At 50.5% G+C, this 16,452-nt stretch overlaps 5 protein-coding genes across 5 annotated transcripts; 2 read left to right on the forward strand and 3 right to left on the reverse strand.

Moving 5' to 3' along the window:
* Nucleotides 1-1,517: 1,517 nt before the first annotated feature.
* CkaCkLH20_03032 (major facilitator superfamily transporter) lies at nucleotides 1,518-3,350 on the reverse strand (the record flags this gene model as incomplete). Its single annotated transcript, XM_038885751.1, has 6 exons — nucleotides 1,518-1,586; nucleotides 1,645-1,865; nucleotides 1,926-2,319; nucleotides 2,377-2,738; nucleotides 2,788-2,901; nucleotides 2,978-3,350. The coding sequence occupies 6 exons, from the start codon at nucleotides 3,348-3,350 to the stop codon at nucleotides 1,518-1,520; spliced, it is 1,533 nt and encodes a 510-aa protein (XP_038748950.1).
* A 1,033-nt stretch (nucleotides 3,351-4,383) lies between these two features.
* Nucleotides 4,384-6,145, forward strand: CkaCkLH20_03033 (uncharacterized protein; the record flags this gene model as incomplete). The annotated part of the gene is made up of 3 exons (XM_038885752.1): nucleotides 4,384-4,518; nucleotides 4,580-5,070; nucleotides 5,125-6,145. 3 exons carry the CDS (start codon nucleotides 4,384-4,386, stop codon nucleotides 6,143-6,145), a joined length of 1,647 nt encoding a protein of 548 aa, XP_038748951.1.
* A 960-nt stretch (nucleotides 6,146-7,105) lies between these two features.
* Nucleotides 7,106-8,623, forward strand: CkaCkLH20_03034 (uncharacterized protein; the record flags this gene model as incomplete). The annotated part of the gene is made up of 1 exon (XM_038885753.1): nucleotides 7,106-8,623. One exon carries the CDS (start codon nucleotides 7,106-7,108, stop codon nucleotides 8,621-8,623), a length of 1,518 nt encoding a protein of 505 aa, XP_038748952.1.
* A 3,030-nt stretch (nucleotides 8,624-11,653) lies between these two features.
* Nucleotides 11,654-13,162, reverse strand: CkaCkLH20_03035 (uncharacterized protein; the record flags this gene model as incomplete). The annotated part of the gene is made up of 4 exons (XM_038885754.1): nucleotides 11,654-12,047; nucleotides 12,095-12,764; nucleotides 12,820-12,967; nucleotides 13,067-13,162. The coding sequence occupies 4 exons, from the start codon at nucleotides 13,160-13,162 to the stop codon at nucleotides 11,654-11,656; spliced, it is 1,308 nt and encodes a 435-aa protein (XP_038748953.1).
* Nucleotides 13,163-14,700: 1,538 nt separating this feature from the next.
* On the reverse strand, nucleotides 14,701-15,807 carry CkaCkLH20_03036 (uncharacterized protein; the record flags this gene model as incomplete). The annotated part of the gene is made up of 3 exons (XM_038885755.1): nucleotides 14,701-15,366; nucleotides 15,429-15,590; nucleotides 15,643-15,807. The coding sequence occupies 3 exons, from the start codon at nucleotides 15,805-15,807 to the stop codon at nucleotides 14,701-14,703; spliced, it is 993 nt and encodes a 330-aa protein (XP_038748954.1).
* Between the last annotated feature and the right edge of the window lie 645 nt (nucleotides 15,808-16,452).

The following is a 16,452-nucleotide window of genomic DNA, read 5'->3' on the forward strand; positions in this document are numbered from 1 at the left end:
ATCCAGTTGTCGTATTCTTACAGAACGTCTGGTTTTATGTTGATCGAAGTCAGCCTATATCACTTCAAGGTCACCACCAGCCAGCACCTTGGGATATGCAAAGGTGTGTTGGAGGAAGGAACTAACAATCTTACGAAGAATCATTAAGTCTTTGTGGAGCTGCGTGAAGCGTACATGAAGCTCAAGACTGATTCCGGGACATGGAATGCAGATTGGTGCTGGGTACATGTATGTTTTATATTGTTCGAAATAAGCTGCCATACTGTCGAGATTTGCCGTAATCCGGCAGAAGTCTTCATTGTCGAAATCGAACATAAGAGGCTCTCTAGTAGGAAATAGGCGCACTGTCTTCAGACGCGGCAGCACGGCGACGAGCTTGTAGAATTCCTCATGTTTCCGAGCCAAATTTCGATCAGCATTCAGCTGCAGACACTCGAGATGCGTTTTCGGAAACGCGGGCAAGTGCCCGATCATTTCCAGAAAAATATTGACATTGTAACAATCGAGACAAGTCTGCGACCAGTAGGCGGCGTGACCTTCTTGGTAGACTTGGCGGCAGGTGAGGAGGAATTCCCAGTCCTTTGATGATCGAGAGATTTGGCGGCTTGGGAACACGCTGACCACAGAGCCGGCGAAAAGAAAGATGTATATAACCATCCGGATTTCAAGAGGAAGAGAAAGAATGCCTCCATGCGGGCGCGTCCTGGTAACAGTCGGCATCTCGGGGGAATGCCGGTCGCTGATGAGATGTTTGACGGTTGTGATGTATCTTGGGAGTTGAGATGCGCAAAATGGTGAGGAAGTGCTGTTCAATCCCAATTCAAAAGATGCCAGTGGAAAAAGATGTTAGTAAAGTTCCCTGATGCAAAATGTGGCCTCTTATGCTTAGAAAGTCCATATGCATGTAATTGAGTTCGTGGAAACATGAAGCCATACATACGCAGTTGAACTCAACAGACTCAGCCACCCAATACCACATTACTTGCATGTTGGTATACTACTCATAAAGATTGCTGAGATTGCCAAGATTGCTGAGATTGCTAAGATTGCTATAGCGGGTCTTAAGAATTGGCATTTTCCAACGTCAGTTACACAGCTTCCCAAGGCGAACCCGCACGATCTCCTCAAAGCGCCGGAAAGACCGAGCAGAGTTGCGGGTGGTGAGAACGCTTTCAGTTACGGCATACAATTATCTGCAAAGCCAAGACTCGATGGGTAGATTGCCTTCAAGTGGTCCTTCAACCTCCCAGAAAGGAGCCCGGCGTCAGCCATGGATCATGAAACATTTTGTAGAATTACGGCTTGCATTTGTCCCTAAGGCTTTTCATCATCTAGAGTATGGATCACTCGAAGCACGTACTGCATGTTTATGACGAAAGCGCAGAAAAGATTTGAATTTGATGGGGCTGGATAACTTGAAAAGGTGTTGACCAATTTGATCGTGAATATTGCAGACACCTGCCAAAGTGATTCCCGAAATGACAGAACAGGATTTCTTTTCCCTCACCGGCCCCAACTCAAGTTTCGTGACCGACTCCAGTCAGGGGGAGCGAGAAAGACTGAATAACAGCCACCACATACAACAACTAGAAGTCTTCATGTCAATCAAGGCCTGTTATGTAACACGTATCGAAAGCTACTTACAGCTGCGACGAAGTATGGTAGACCAATCTCGCCAGAAAGTTTTGATTTCAGGCCAAGGTCAAAGAAACCGGCGAAAGCAAAGTTTCCTGACAATCCAGCAAGAAGCTCGATCAAAGCAGCGCCTGCGAAAAGTTCCCCAGTCGAAGCAGGGTCGGCAAACGAAGCCAGGATACCTTGGAGAGACTGCCCTATGCCGAGGCCTACGGAGTCAAATATCGATCCTAGTGAAAAAGAAGTGTTATCATGAGATCGGCGGTACGCCAAAGAAGGTGAGTTGTTACCAATGATCAAAGTTGCCGTGTCTCTGCTCATGCCGAGCAGAACTGATCCTATGAGCGAGGCCAAAAGACTGACCAAAACAACGCGCTTGTTCATGCGTAGAGAAGCTGTGCCATCCTGGCGACTGAGAAGGCTCGATATGCCGGCCAAGACCACCAGAAGGACGAGGCCAACGAAACTCTTGGCCGACAAGACGTATCCAGCCTTGGCTATCGGCCAATCCAGGACTTTCGAAGCATATTGAGCAAAAAGATGGGTGCTCTGTCTGGCGAAAACCGCCAGGAAAATAATGGAGAGGCAAACTCTGGGGCCCTTCGCCGGGATTTTGAGGCCTTTGAGAGCCTGTTTGAGCTTGTTCGCCGCTTTCTGCAACATTACTCGTACCATTGATTGATCCTAATCCAAGTCAGAAAATCCATCGAGACATACTAAAAATTACTGATGTTCAAATACCTTGGGTTGGTTGGTAGGGCTCATGTCGTCTGCGTTGTCCTGGGTTTCTAGCTTTTGCGGTACATGCGTTTCCGGCAAGGCAACCACGAGCACCAACGAGGCGAGGAGAAACGGCGTAGCAATCTTGAAAGGCAACCAGAGATCTTTCAATAGAAGCTGAGATCCGACGGGAACCATAATGATCTCAGTGATGAAAATCCAGGCTCCTATGGCATAGAAGATGGTAGGTCGAAACTTGGCAGGGGCTGTATCGACGACGATCGAGTTCAGGCTGGCAATCATAACTCTGTTGCCACCACCAATTATCTGGAAGAGAGGCGCCGCGAGAGTGACGTTGGTGGAGAAGGTCTCATGAAAATAGCCTGTTGCCTTTTAGTTTCGCCATGAGAAAGATAAATTGCGAAGACTCACATATCGCCATGAGAGCAAAGACTGATAAGATTTGGCCGAACAGCGCCAAGAAGACGACTAGCTTGCGTCCGATTGCATCGGAGAGGTAGCCGTAGGGAAATGTGAGGAGAATTCCTACAGTAAAGGTCAATATTGTGACTTCCTACTTGGCGATCACATGAGATAGTTCGTGACTATGAGAAGAAAAAACTGTTCTTGCCTGGTATCGTCCCGATCAGATTCCGCGTGGCTCTAAGATAAGCTAAGCTCGTCTGGATCTCCTTGAGCTTGCAGAGCTTCTCGTCCACGTAAGACAAGGGAGGTCCTCCGATGACTGATGGATCGTGCTTGCGGTAATAGTCTCGGCAGACTGCCATTTCAAGAAGTCGGATCTCGGGAATGCCAATCATGGACCCGCCGATGTCTGCGACCAGGACGATGATGAGTATCACGATCAGTGCATTCGGAAACAACGGGTGCTTCTGCTGTACTGCCTCATCTGGTTCCGATTGATCAACATGGTCGGTCGGCGTCCTGACCCGCGGCGGGTGCTCTGCAAGTAAGGGAGACGTCTCTCCTGACATGCTTGGCGACGTGATGAGAAACTCTTGGGCTCAATCCAGATAATGAATGAAATCACCCTTAGAAACACAAGGAAAGTCGCTCGGGCTTGCGCTGGTATACGTTTCCCGTCGATGCCGGTGTTCTGGAATCACGGGTTGTGAAGCTTCGTCATGTCGGCGTGGTTCTCTGAGAGACACAAACGCGTTTGTTGGCGGATTGATTAGGCGGACTGCGTACTGTCTCACGTCACTGTCAGGGAAGCGACGGGCCAAGAAGGAAGGTGGTTTGCGCTGTGCCGCAGCATTGGAACGATAGATCAGCACGTTTGATGATCTATGACAGGCATGATCAGCCATTCGACCTCTATCGCTGATAAGAACTCTCAACATCCGCGCACTTACTACACAGCAACAAAACTCAAGAAACTGAAATTTTTCGATTGAATCCAGTATCCGGGAATTTCTAGAAAGAGACAGACCGCTCCGGTGACTATTCGAGACCCAGCGGTAATGCCGCCCACTCATCCGCGGCCGAAATGGCCTGAAAAACAAAGACAGCGCTGTTGGCACTCACGATCAATAAGCAATGAGGCCCTGTAAATGAAACAGTAATGATCATTTCGAAAAAAACAGAAAAAGCTGCCCACGATCGCTCTCATGATGAATATGCTTTAAGTGAATTTATGTCAAGAAATGAAGACGATTAGAGAACAAAATAGAGAGCCGCAGCATGTCCCGACTACCCTGATAACCTCGCCTAATATGCCGCTTGCCCAAACGAGATGCTTACAACAAACTCTAACAGCGCTGACCGGGAAATGGGATGTCAGACTCGCATAGCCGCCGACCAATGGTAGTGATTGGAATAAAACCCGCTAGTTTCACTGGGAATGCAGCCGTCAGCCGTCAAGCCGCCGTGTCTTCTACATAACGTCAGATCACGGAGAATCCTCCGAACAACTTTGATGATAAGAGCCGGGGACCACGCTCATACCCGACCCAGTGACTCGCATCCCCCTTCTGCAACGCTTCATTGAGGCGCATGCTGGTCACTATGCCGCAATCAACAATAAGCAGTTCTCATATCTGGACAGCGGCCATCGCTGCGGGGACTGCTGCGGTCATCTACTTCTTCACAAAGTTCTACGCGGCCCGAGAGAGGATATGGACACTGCAGAGAGCGAACCTAGTAAGACACCATTACTGAACAAGTAACGAAAAGAAAAAGAGCGCTAACCCCCGATCGCCAGCCGATGCCGAAGTTCTCCTTTCTCGGAGGTCACTTCCCAGTGCTCGGCAAGGTCATGCGCTCCCTGCCATCAGATTCCATCGTGCATAACATTATGTGGCATATCTCACATGACTACCCAAACGGTATCTTCTACATGAGTCTATGGCCGTTCACCGGGACCGTGATGATCATCGCCGATGCGGATGCTGCATCTCAGGTCGAAGGTCGTATCATCGGCAAAGGACCCGACATCATTCCTCCTTTGGAGACCATCACCGGGGGCAAGAGCCTCTTGACTATGGAGGGAGAAGAGTGGAAGAAGTGGCGACGTTTGTTCAACCCTGGCTTCAGTGCGGGTTATATGATGGGTTTGGCGCCTCTGATTGCAGACGAGGTCGCTGTCTTTCGGCAGAAGCTGCTAGATCGATGCTCGGAAGGAGTCAGCGAGGTTTTCCAACTGGAGGACTTAACCTTGAGACTCACTTTTGACATCATCGGATCAGTAGTCCTGTAAGTTATCTCTTCTGCTGTGCTCGAGGGCATCCCACTGACTTATCTCGATAGGGACGTCCGTCTTCGTCACCAAGTTGAAGACCACCCACTAGCCACGGCGCTCCGCAGACAGATCGAGTGGACGACGTTCTCAGCACCTTTGAATCCCTTGACCAAATACTTTACAGTCCGGCCACTCGTGCACTGGCTCAACGGTAAGCATTTGGACAGATGCATCGGCAAGGAGCTTGATGAGCGCCTCACAGACTACTTCAGTCAGCAACCATCGTCGGCGAGCAAAGCCCCTTCAAAGTCTGTAGCGTCCCTATTCATCGATGAGTATGTGAAAGAGATGGGTGAAAAGAGAGTAGAAGACACTAAAGAGGCCATCAAAAAGATCATCACCCCGCAAGTGAGACTTTTCCTACTAGCCGGGCATGATACAACCAGCAGCACACTGCTATACTGCTATCATCTCCTCTCGAAGAATCCCAAGATTCTTTCCCGAGTGGTAGAAGAGCATAACGAGATCTTTGGCCTAAATTCGTCCCAAGTTCAAGACAAGATCCACCAAGACCCTCAACTTCTCAATAAGATCCCGTACACCTTGGCTTTCATCAAGGAGGTGCTTCGTATCTATCCTCCAGCAGGCGCTATGCGAGAAGGAAGCTCAGATCTGGACATCATCGACGAAGACGGCCGCGCACACCCGACCGAGGACTGCAGCATCTGGACGCTCATCCTTGCCATCCACCACAACCCAAAATACTGGAAGGATCCAGAGCTCTGCATTCCAGAACGCTGGCTGGTTGGGCCAGAAGACCCTCTGTATCCTCACAAAGGGGCCTGGCGGCCGTTCGAATGGGGCCCGAGGAGCTGCATAGGACAGACGTTGGCGCTCTTAGAACTCCGAATTGCGTTGGCGATGACTGTCAGGGAGTTTAAGATAACGGCCGCCTATGATGAGTGGGATCAGCTCCATGCTAAGCGTGGGATCAAGACTATCAATGGCGATAGAGTTTACCAAGCTGCAAAAGGAGGAGGCGGAGCTCATCCAGCCGACGAATTTCCTGTCAGGATCGAGCTGCGATAGTGGTAGTCGAATACATATATCTGGTTGAACATAAGGGTTCTAGCTCATTCGAAAGGCAGAACAAATAAGTACTCGGCGAATGTCGGCGATAAAGGCGAGAAAGCATCGAGAATCTTTGACCAAATCGTGGAACCGAGAAGTTCTTAACATTCAACTTTCCTTTCGATGCGGAAATACGCCGGTACTCGGACAGATTCAACTCGCATTCGGACTTGCACTTTTTTCTCAGTGTCCGAGGAAAACCTGACCTTCAAACTCAAAAGAACATGAGAAACTCGATCCACGTTGCCACGAGAATTCCACTTGGCGCGGCAATAACCCACAAGCAGTGACCCAGCGGAAATAACCCAGTTGACACCAGACATCTGCCGAACGACTGCCGAACGACAAAGGGGCACTAGATATTCACGTCTCAATTCCCCGAAAGATAATGATTTTCTTCACCGTTGGCCATAAGTTTGCTACCATGCATCCTCTGAAGATGTTGGTCAGCTGGACAGTCCAATTCCTTTGTTGGTCGCGTTTGCTGCTGGCAGGTTTGCGTGACATCGCACCCTGGCTAAACTGCGACGTCGCATTATCCACAGTCAGCGCTTAAACGTTTGGAACTTTGGATGCAAGGGATGCGCAAATATGGAGTCTTTGATAAAATAACCAGTGGGTCTGTCAAGATACATCCCGTAAGCTTCAGGGGATGAGTGGTATTCGGGGACCTTGAATTTTCCGCTAAGACGATTTGCGGTAAAGCGAAGACGCGGACAAGATAGCTTCTGCATGTCGAGATCGGCCTTCGGATGCATAATAAGTGGCAGCACGATGTCGATATAAGAGCTACTACTTCCCCCACCGCTTCTGTCCTCTTACACAGCATCTCATCTTCATCATTAGCGGCATAGCGACGGCGTTGAACCCCTTTCAGCAACCATCGATACCAACAAGCGGTGAAGAGAGGCGAACAAGATGGCCACCCAAAACACCAAGAGCCAGGTCATCATCGTTGGCGGTGGCATTACGGGCCTCGTATTGGCCTTGATGCTTCAGCATTCCGGAGTCGACTACGTCCTGCTGGAAGCTTACGACTCCGTCACACCAAACGTAGGAGCCAGTATTGGTCTCTTCCCCAATGGTTTGAGAATCCTTGACCAGCTCGGCCTGTTCGAGGACATCCTCGAAAAGGCCCAGCCAGTCAACTGCATGATTGTCAGAGACCACACCACGGGCAAGCGCATTATGACGCGGAGAACGAGACAGCTGATCACCGAGCGCCACGGCTACCCGACCATGTTCATGGAGCGTCACGAGCTCTTGTGCGTCATGTATAAGCACCTCAAGGAGAAGAACCGAGTTTTTGTCAATAAGAAGGTGCAGCGCGTGGAGACTTCGGAGGATGGCGCCTTGGTTTACACGGCAGACGGCTCCGTTTTCGAAGGACAGATCGTCGTCGGCGCCGACGGCGTCCGAAGCACCATCCGCCGAGAGATGTGGAGAAACGCCGACGCCGCAAACGACTCCGCCGCCATCCCGGCCCGGGACAGACAAGACGTCCCGTGCGAACACGCCTGTATCTTCGGCACCGCCAAGCCCACCGAGGGTGTTCCCGCCGGCGAGGTCGTTGGAGCGAGCGGTCCCGGTACGTTGGCTGGCTGCATGGGCGGCCCGGGCTCGGAGGTTTTCCTCTTTTGGTTCTGGACGCTGCCGGAAGGCCAACGCAAGTGCCCGATCAACGAGATCCCGCGCTTCGATGAGGAGGACAAGCGCCGCGAGTTCCAACGCGGGGCTGAGGCGCTTGTTGCCGACAACGGCCTGCGCTTGAAGACAGTCCAGGACAACCTGCTGTACAGTGGCGTGACGGCGCTGCCTCACTTCGTTATGAGGAAATGGCACTATGGCCGCATCGTCATCCTCGGCGATGCCGCGCATAAGTTCAACCCCCTCGTCGGCCAGGGCGGCAACAGCTGCATAGAGTCTTGCGCTTCTCTGGTGAATGCGTTGCAGGAGCAAAGCCTTTTTGGCCCTCAAGGCAGTAACGCGTCTTCCTGGTCATTGTCCAGTGTCAGCAAAGCCTTTATCGCCGTCGAAAACCAGCGCGTCCCCCGCCTTGTCGACATGGTAGAGGAGTGCCAGGACGCCATGCGCACCTCCGCCTGGAACTCGTGGAAGGGTCGCATGCTGCTCAAATATGTCATGCCCTTGATGCCGTTGGAAAAGTACGTCAACTTTTACAGTAACCAGATCTCCGGCGGTCTACGTCTGAATAGCATCGATCCTCCCAAGGCGGCACACAACTGGCCGTATGAAGATGAGAAGACGCCCGAAGAAAAGTCTCTGGCGATTAGCAAGGCCAGCGTCGTGGCTACGATACCAGTGGCTGCGTTGACTGCGTTCTTCCTGGCAAAGATATTGCGGAGCGAGAATGGACTCGGTGGTTCGATGTTGATGTCTCGGATTATTGAAAGGGTTTCTAGCTTCAGACAATGAGCGTTTGTAGAGAATTTCATATGTAACACCTGATAGATTAGAAGCAACACATAGAATACCATGGTATTTGCAGGCTACCATTGATGATTGTAATCGAGCTCATGATGAGCTTACTATTTGCATAACCATCCTCTGACCTCTTCTCTCCAGGTTTATGCCACTCATACTAGCATAGAAGTGGCCAGCGGCGCATTTGCTTGCAAACATCAACCCACGTGGGAGAACCAACAGCACCACCAGCGGAATCTCGTTGTCTCCAGACTTCGGTTAGGACTTCGCTCGAGACGGAGTAGCTTTTCCACCCAGACTTCTCACCAGCACGACTCAACCAACACTCAAACCTATGACGTTGCTCAGAGCCTGTTGCTTCCGCTCCTGCAATAAAAGCAGGCCAAGCCGTCCCCGGGCCCAGCAATTCATGCTTCTCTAATGCCTCATCAAAGGCATGTAGAGACTCAAGGACCTGATTGACACTGTCTTGAAGCATCATAGGATGGATCTTCCGAATCCGTCGGTAGAAGAATATCACGAGCGCAGCACTGAGTGCTCGTGCCATGTGGATATGAGGACGACCTTGATTCGACTCGGTTTGAGCCGCCGACTGATACCGTGTTTTGAACTCGCATACGGCTTCTTCCAATGACGATGCCTTCGGCTGCAAGGAAGCTAACGCCTCAGCATTAGACTTGCTGTTTGGAGGAGCCAGACGATCCATGACGTTGGCGAGCCGAGTGACTTGCGATACAAGCCTTAGCCAAGTCTCTGGAACGCCGTAAATGCGCATGTGCATATCTTCATGGCAATTCAGAGAACTGACTAGGTGAATGTCGCGGTTGGCGTCGTGGCCACGACTGCCGCTGCTGGTGTCGCTTTGGAGCTGAAAAGGCTCGAGATGGAGAAAACTGTCTAACGTTATATCGGGATTGATGTCGAGAACGGCGGCTTCTGCTGTGCCTGGCGCGGGCTTCGCTCGTGGCGTCGCGACAGAATCTTCTTCGGGCGTATTCAGCCCAGTGCGAACCAAGCTCAGTGGTCTGAAGTTGAGCTGATCCTCTTCATGCAATACTTTTGTGCTTTCGGAGACTATTCTCATCCATGCGTAAATGTTGTGGAACAAGCGCGCTCGACGCGAAAGCTTGGGTTTTGTCAGGCCTCGGAACCGAATCAAACGTTCCATTTCTACAAGGTATCTGTGTGAGTCAAGCTCGTTTCCGGATAAAAGCTGAAGACTTTGTTAGCCGATGAACCACAAGATAGCTTGGTATCACCTACAGCAGTTGCCAGTACGGCGCCGACAGCCATAAGTTGCTCCTTGTATTTGGCTTTCTTCGGGGAGGTTGGGTTGGACTCGGTTTTAAGACTGGTCTTCAGGTGCAACCTGGCAGCTTCGTATGTTCTAGACGACAAAGACTTCCAGTAATGCTCCGGTCTATGCAAGTCGGGTGATTTCGCTGAGTTCAGCGACAAGTGAAACGCAGACACGGCAAGAAGCCCGTAAAGATTCGCCATGCTGGCATGTGTAATTTCTTCCTTGCTTATGCCAAACATTGTCAATTGACTGAGAGTTAGAATGGCAGAAGGTACGTTGAGAATTCTCCAACCAGACTTCTCATTAATAGGCAGCGAACCCATCTGGTTGATGACTTCGTCGTTGAAATGCTTGAGCAACGCTGGTGCATCAACGGTCATGTCCACTTCTGGCCATCTGATATCAGGTTTTGTTTCAGACAACCTTGTGGCAGTTGTAGTTGCTTCTGGGCATAATATAGCGTCGTGGATGTCAAGCTCCGTAGACCATTCTAAGGCGGCATCGATAGTTTCTGAATTAGCAGCGGGCAGAGATGACGAAGCTTGCCCCAGGAAATCTGTGTCCCAGGTGAAAAGATCTCCCCACTGTAGGAAATCAAGAGAAGGTGAGAAAACTTCATCCATGGCATTCGAAATGCTGAAGCTGTTGTCCAAAGTATCGGTGTGCTCACTTGATTCGATGTTGCATCCTGCGTTCTGGTGGTTCCTGTTTTCTTGACCGGCGACAACCAGGGAAGGTGATGTTGCCATCGAAGAAGAGCAGAACGCTGAGTCTATGGAAGCACATCCGTGGATAGTCTCGGCTGGAGACATCATTTCGACTTCTTCTGCAGTAGTAGACGGGCCTTCGTCCCAAGAACTAACCCCTTCGAAGATTCCAAAAGGTCCAATGGCCACTGCAGCACGTGTGTGTGCGGCTACGTGCTTCGATTGCTCTTCAATCTGGTTGAGAGCGGCTGAAACTGTGGAAGGCATATTATCTATGAGAGCCGAGCTCATAGATCTTCTAGAGTCCTCTGATACCACGCTCAGTTGTGCTCCAACACCACATATGCACTGGGTTTCAACTGACTTACCGGTAAATAGATGTCTTCTGGAGTACTGGCTGTTTTCTTCATCCATTTGTGGTGCAGGTATATTGCATACGTCGGGACCGTTGCTCACGAGCCAACGCAGCGCTGGTCTGAAGTCGCAGGATAGGCCGGCAAGCCTGCATCTCGTACATTTCGGCAGTGTCTGGTCGCACTTGAGATGGCGTTTTCTGCAAGTCTTGCAACCTTCGAAAGAATGGGATCCTTTAGGCTTTTGCTTTTTCATAGTAGATTTCGAACTTGGCAGTGACGCAAAAGTTTCCCAACAGAGGGAACTGCTCTAGCTAGAGAGTTTTGGTCCCGAAGATGCCGGCACTATGTTCTTATTCCATGATAAGTCGTAAGAGGGATGACACCAAGACTACCGCGTTGCATGAGAACTGATAAGGCAAACCAATCAGATCAATGCTATATCACCCCGCGTTTCACTGACATTTGCGTGGAGTAGGTAGCGTGGCATCTGCAATATCGGTTTGGGAAGGCCTCCGCGAGAACCGACATGGATCCACTTAACCAGCCGAAGGTCAACACATCGCCAACGTCACGAGGTGTCGCACAAGTATTACGTAGGTTCACGCGAAATACCAGTACAAGTCTTGTTCATTATTGCGTGACGGTCAATGATGAACCGTCAGGCTTTATTTGAATTACGACTAATCCTCTTAAGACTGAGCTTGTCCCACCAATCCAACTCTCTTGCTATTTGGTCGCCGATCTTTGTATCATCTATAGGCGATAGCGATATATCCGTGGTTGACAGCATAGTCTCGGATATCATACGGAAGTTGTTCTTCCTGTAGTATATAGTGCCCGGCCTCAGTGGCGCGGCCTCCGTGTCCTTTCTAGAGAACTTCTTGCTAAGACTCTTCATCAACGGCCGCAGAGCGGGCAGGCTGGCGCATAAAATTGCGCAAAAGACCTCAACGAGAGACCAAATGACGATGTCGATGTTGTCCCAAGTCACGTCAAAGGTGGTGGAAAACCTGATGAGGAACTTCAACCTCACCATACTGGTGACACAGGCGCTTCGCGAGATTAGCAAGAGTCATCGTCCGGATAGGAAGCTACTCACAATGATCCCAAACTGAAAATAAACACGACCATTGCCTTCTTCCTTTTACTGAGTTGCAGCGTGAGCAACTCGGGTATCGGGAGTAGCAAAATGCAAAAGTCTTCAACGATGCTGAAGCCGGCTCCGCTGTAGGCTATCGCTGTGATGTCTCGGCAGGATCGGTTTGGATCGCTGAGATCCCAAATGGACGAAATCGGATAGCATTCGAAGATGACCACAAACATGAAGACGACTCCGTGTAGCACCAGGAACCCAATGAAATAGCGGATTGTAAGTTGGAACCATCGCGAGGCCGAGAACAGGCGAGAGAAGAGTAACAAGATCGATATCTTGGCGAAAACTTGGACGAGGATGTAAAGTTGTTGGCCGGCGTAGAAGAGCTGAATCAATTTCACACTTGCTGATGGATCGACATTCCAGTAGTGCAGCCCGAAGCCGATATTGGTTCCAGCGATCTGGACGCCCGCCATCGCGGCAAGGAGGACCGTAGCAATGACGACCATGGCGTCGTCCCACCACAGCTGTTTGGTGACCAGCCATCGCGACAAGCACCGCAGTCCGACAACGGGAAACGTGATGACCGAGAGGCAGATGGCAATCACTTTGGCCTCGTTACTCCTGGACTCCTTTGGATATGCGGCACAAAGCTCGGTCTGGAGCTGCGCAGCACCTGCCCATCTGTAAGCTATGGCTCACCCAATACATCGCGGATGTGATGAACTTACGTGTTTGGTCATCGAAGAAACATTTTATTTGTACGCAAGTCGACAAGTTGGCCTGAAGCTGAATGTTCGGGCACAAGCAATCCGTAAGAGCGGACACCTTGGTCAATGAGCAACCGCCATTGATAAGATCAGTCGTAACACACGGAAGCTGTGGTGAAAGAAATAATTAGTGACCGACTCAATGCCATATCACGAACGCAGAAAACCTAATGGCAGTGTCGTCGTAAACGGGCGGGCTTGGACTCACCGCACAGTTGGGGACCTGAGAGAGGAGCGCCGTGATGCTTTTCGTCTCAGACGAAGATGCCAATTGCAGCAACCCCAGAATCGTGAACAGCAACATGTCTCGGCGACGTTGCGTCGCGTTTGTAAACATTATTGAAACATGAAAAATACCGTATACCACCAAACGGTGGAGGCGGGGGAGAGAAAGAGAAAGAGGATCAGTCCTTCGCGGGGCAAAGGCGGATTTCTGTCCTCCATGGCGCTGCCATTGATTTTAACAAAAGCATTCAATTCAAAAGGAGAGGGAACGGACTCCTTCCACATGGCAGATAGTGCCTGTCTCAAAACGCGCGGCGCGCTTACATGGAGATCGACGTTGTGCTCAACGCCATCCCAACGCCGCCGCGGCGGATGCTTGGCTGAAAAGGGTAGACTCGCGAGAGGGAATGGGGATTGGCACACGGACTCAGAACCGGCAAAGTGGCACAAGGAGTAGGACGACCTGTCACGCTATCAGTGCGGCAAGAGGGCAGGTGTAGAGGAGGGAATAGGGGCGATCAACTTCGAACGTGGGAAGTCTGACAATGACGACGTTGGACCGAGGCTGGGTATGGATCGACTTTGATGAAAGATAGCTTCGACGGTCGAATGAATTCACCAGTGAGAATGATAATATGAGGATGATGATAGCTTTCTTTGCCCCTTACGAAGGTTCCGATGTCTGCCGGGCGATCCTTTCGATTCAGTCTGGACGTCGCTTACATTGAGCATCGCCCTGTTGTGCCGGCCGCTGGTAACAACCATACCAATACCACACGAGCCGGGTGGTTTGAAGACACAGCTTTGTGCATGGACTCTGCGCCTAGCTCGCAATAGTGTCCTTTAGCCGTAAGACGAGCAGACTTAGTGCGTTTTCGCTGACGGATGGCGGTCGGCTAACGTGCTTAGTGTAGAAGTTCGGCTAGTCTCAGAGGTCATAACTCGGCATGCCGCTTGATACAGAGACTCATTCAAGCGCAACCAACAGCCCTTCTCGGCCTCAAAACGTTGGGCTGGAGCATTGCGCAGCAGCCAGTAAGTCCCGAACAAGAAAGATAGCTGTTTCATGAGCCTCAAGAGGCGTATATTTCTACGCCACCCTCGTTTTCGGCTTCATGTTGTTTACAAACTGCTAAACGAGTGATTAGAATGACTCGAAGTGGCTGGCTGGTCTTAATCGTGTTCAACAACACAGATATGGGAGCAAGGTCGGTACGAGCTATGCGAGATTGACAAATGTTGGAGGTACATACCTTATTTACCATCGCCGTCGCAACGTTCAGATGGGGTACTAGGGCTGTGAACACCAAGTTGGTCCAAGTCCCGCATCAAACAACATGATTCATGAATGCGAAAGGGGAAGGCGATCCCGAGTAGCGCCACAACCACCCCACGCCGCACATAGCATGCACGCGTCACGACCAATGCGTGCTATACATTGCAATGTCGAGATTGTAAGATGATCATGGTGTTTAACGTGCTAATGAGATATTCCAGTTTAGATAGTAACGGCAAACTCCATACACGTAAGAAAGCTACAAGGACAAGCGACAGATATCCAGAACTACTCCTGCTCACCGAGCTATCTCTAGACTTGATGTTTCCAAAGAGCCAAGCTTAGGTAAACAACTTGGTGATCCTACGATTGTTCCATTCCCAAGCGGTGACGTCTTCGTATCGGCAAGGCGTAGCATCGGTGATAAACTCCTTCAAAGGAAGTAGGGAAGCATGGCGGTTCGGCTTCACAAAGTACGCGATCGAGTATCTCTCAGGAATCTCGACGTTGTCTCCGGCCTTGATCGCAGGCGGGTACGTCACCCTATGACACGCCGCCCGGAAGGTGTCGTTGGTGAGACGCTGAAGAGAGTCGCCAATGTTGAGAATGATGTCCGTTGGAGCGGACGATTCGACACTTCGGAATTCGCCTGGCTGGGTCTGGTCCTCGACCTGGAGACCTCCAACAGAGTCCTGGAAGAGCATAGTGATGGTGCCAAAGTCGGTATGTTCGGCGATGCGAGTGGCGGTGCCGTCCGCAAGGTCCGAAGCCGGAATGGCCGGGTAGTGGAGCAAGCGGAACTCATTCTCGGCGCGGTTGTGGAGCGCCTTGATGTGGTCCTCAGAGATGCCGAGGGCAATGGCGAGTGCAGATAGTAGCTGCATCTCCGTCTTGAATGCTTTCTCGTAGAAATATTCCATGAAGCTACGGAAACCGGGAAGACTGTCATCAGGAACCCAGAGGTTGTCGACAAGATCATCTTGAGCGCTGCCCATGTCGAGGGTTTCCTACGTTGTATTAGACAGGCTAAGTCAAGCGTCGCGTTGCGCATCCCAGCTCGAGCACTGACCTTGATATCACGAGTCTTGTTCGGGCCAAGGCCCTTTTCGTAGCCGCTAATGTTTCCAACATTCTCCTGGCCGACGAAGCTGTATCCGCGGTTGGGGTTGGCTTGGGGAGGGTGCTTGGCTATCATCTTGGTGTCAAGGGGAAGTGCGAAGAACTTGCGACTCTAAGGGCTAGGTTAGAAATATCAAGTGGAAAGCAAAGTATGATCGGCTTACCATGTCGAACAGCTTGTGAATGTCTTCGTCGGGAATGCTGTGGTTCTGAATTTTGACACCACCCCTCAACTTCAGTAGACGAAGGAGCTCTGTGCAGAAGTATTGCTTTTCTTCGGGTGTCCCGAAGAACAGCGACATGTCGAGAGTAGCACCTTTATCAGCCATGATTCCGACTTCAGTATGAATGATATTGCAGAGACTCTGAGGTCTGTATGATTCGAGGTACGTTATGAGAAGATATTGTGTGTTGATTTGTGGTACAGCAACATTCAGAATTTCTCGAGCTGGAAATCGAAGGCCTTTAAGTATTTGGTGAATCTCATCTCTGCCTACTCTTTCGGGATGAAGGCATGATTGACGTTATACTCAGCCGTCCATGACAAAACTCATACAATCGAAATAGGCAAGAATATCTTATCCGCAGGTTACCTATCCGGGATACGTCTTTGTTTGAGCTTGCCATGGCATGTGATTAGATCTGTATGCTGAAATCCAGTTTAGACGTAGACATCCTGTAGTGCCGTTCTGATTGGCTTCTCAGAGAGCAGGAGATCCCGAGCCGTAGTTTATGCTGGCTACCAAAAATGGCAGGTGGGGCAGCTGCGTGCAAACAGGCAAGAGAACCCGAACCCCAGCGACGGACGGGCTGACGGACATCTCACAAGGATGATCATATAAACATCGAAGACTAAGTCGAGACAAGTAGTTGAATGACCTATTGACAGAAAAATAAGACATATACAATGGATAATAAGGGTATCATGGCGAGATCATTGGGAAATTTGACATTATCAGATCAAGCTCTCATTT

The sequence above is a fragment of the Colletotrichum karsti genome (assembly GCF_011947395.1).
Source record: "Colletotrichum karsti strain CkLH20 chromosome Unknown Scaffold7, whole genome shotgun sequence".
Classification (NCBI taxonomy): domain Eukaryota; kingdom Fungi; phylum Ascomycota; class Sordariomycetes; order Glomerellales; family Glomerellaceae; genus Colletotrichum; species Colletotrichum karsti.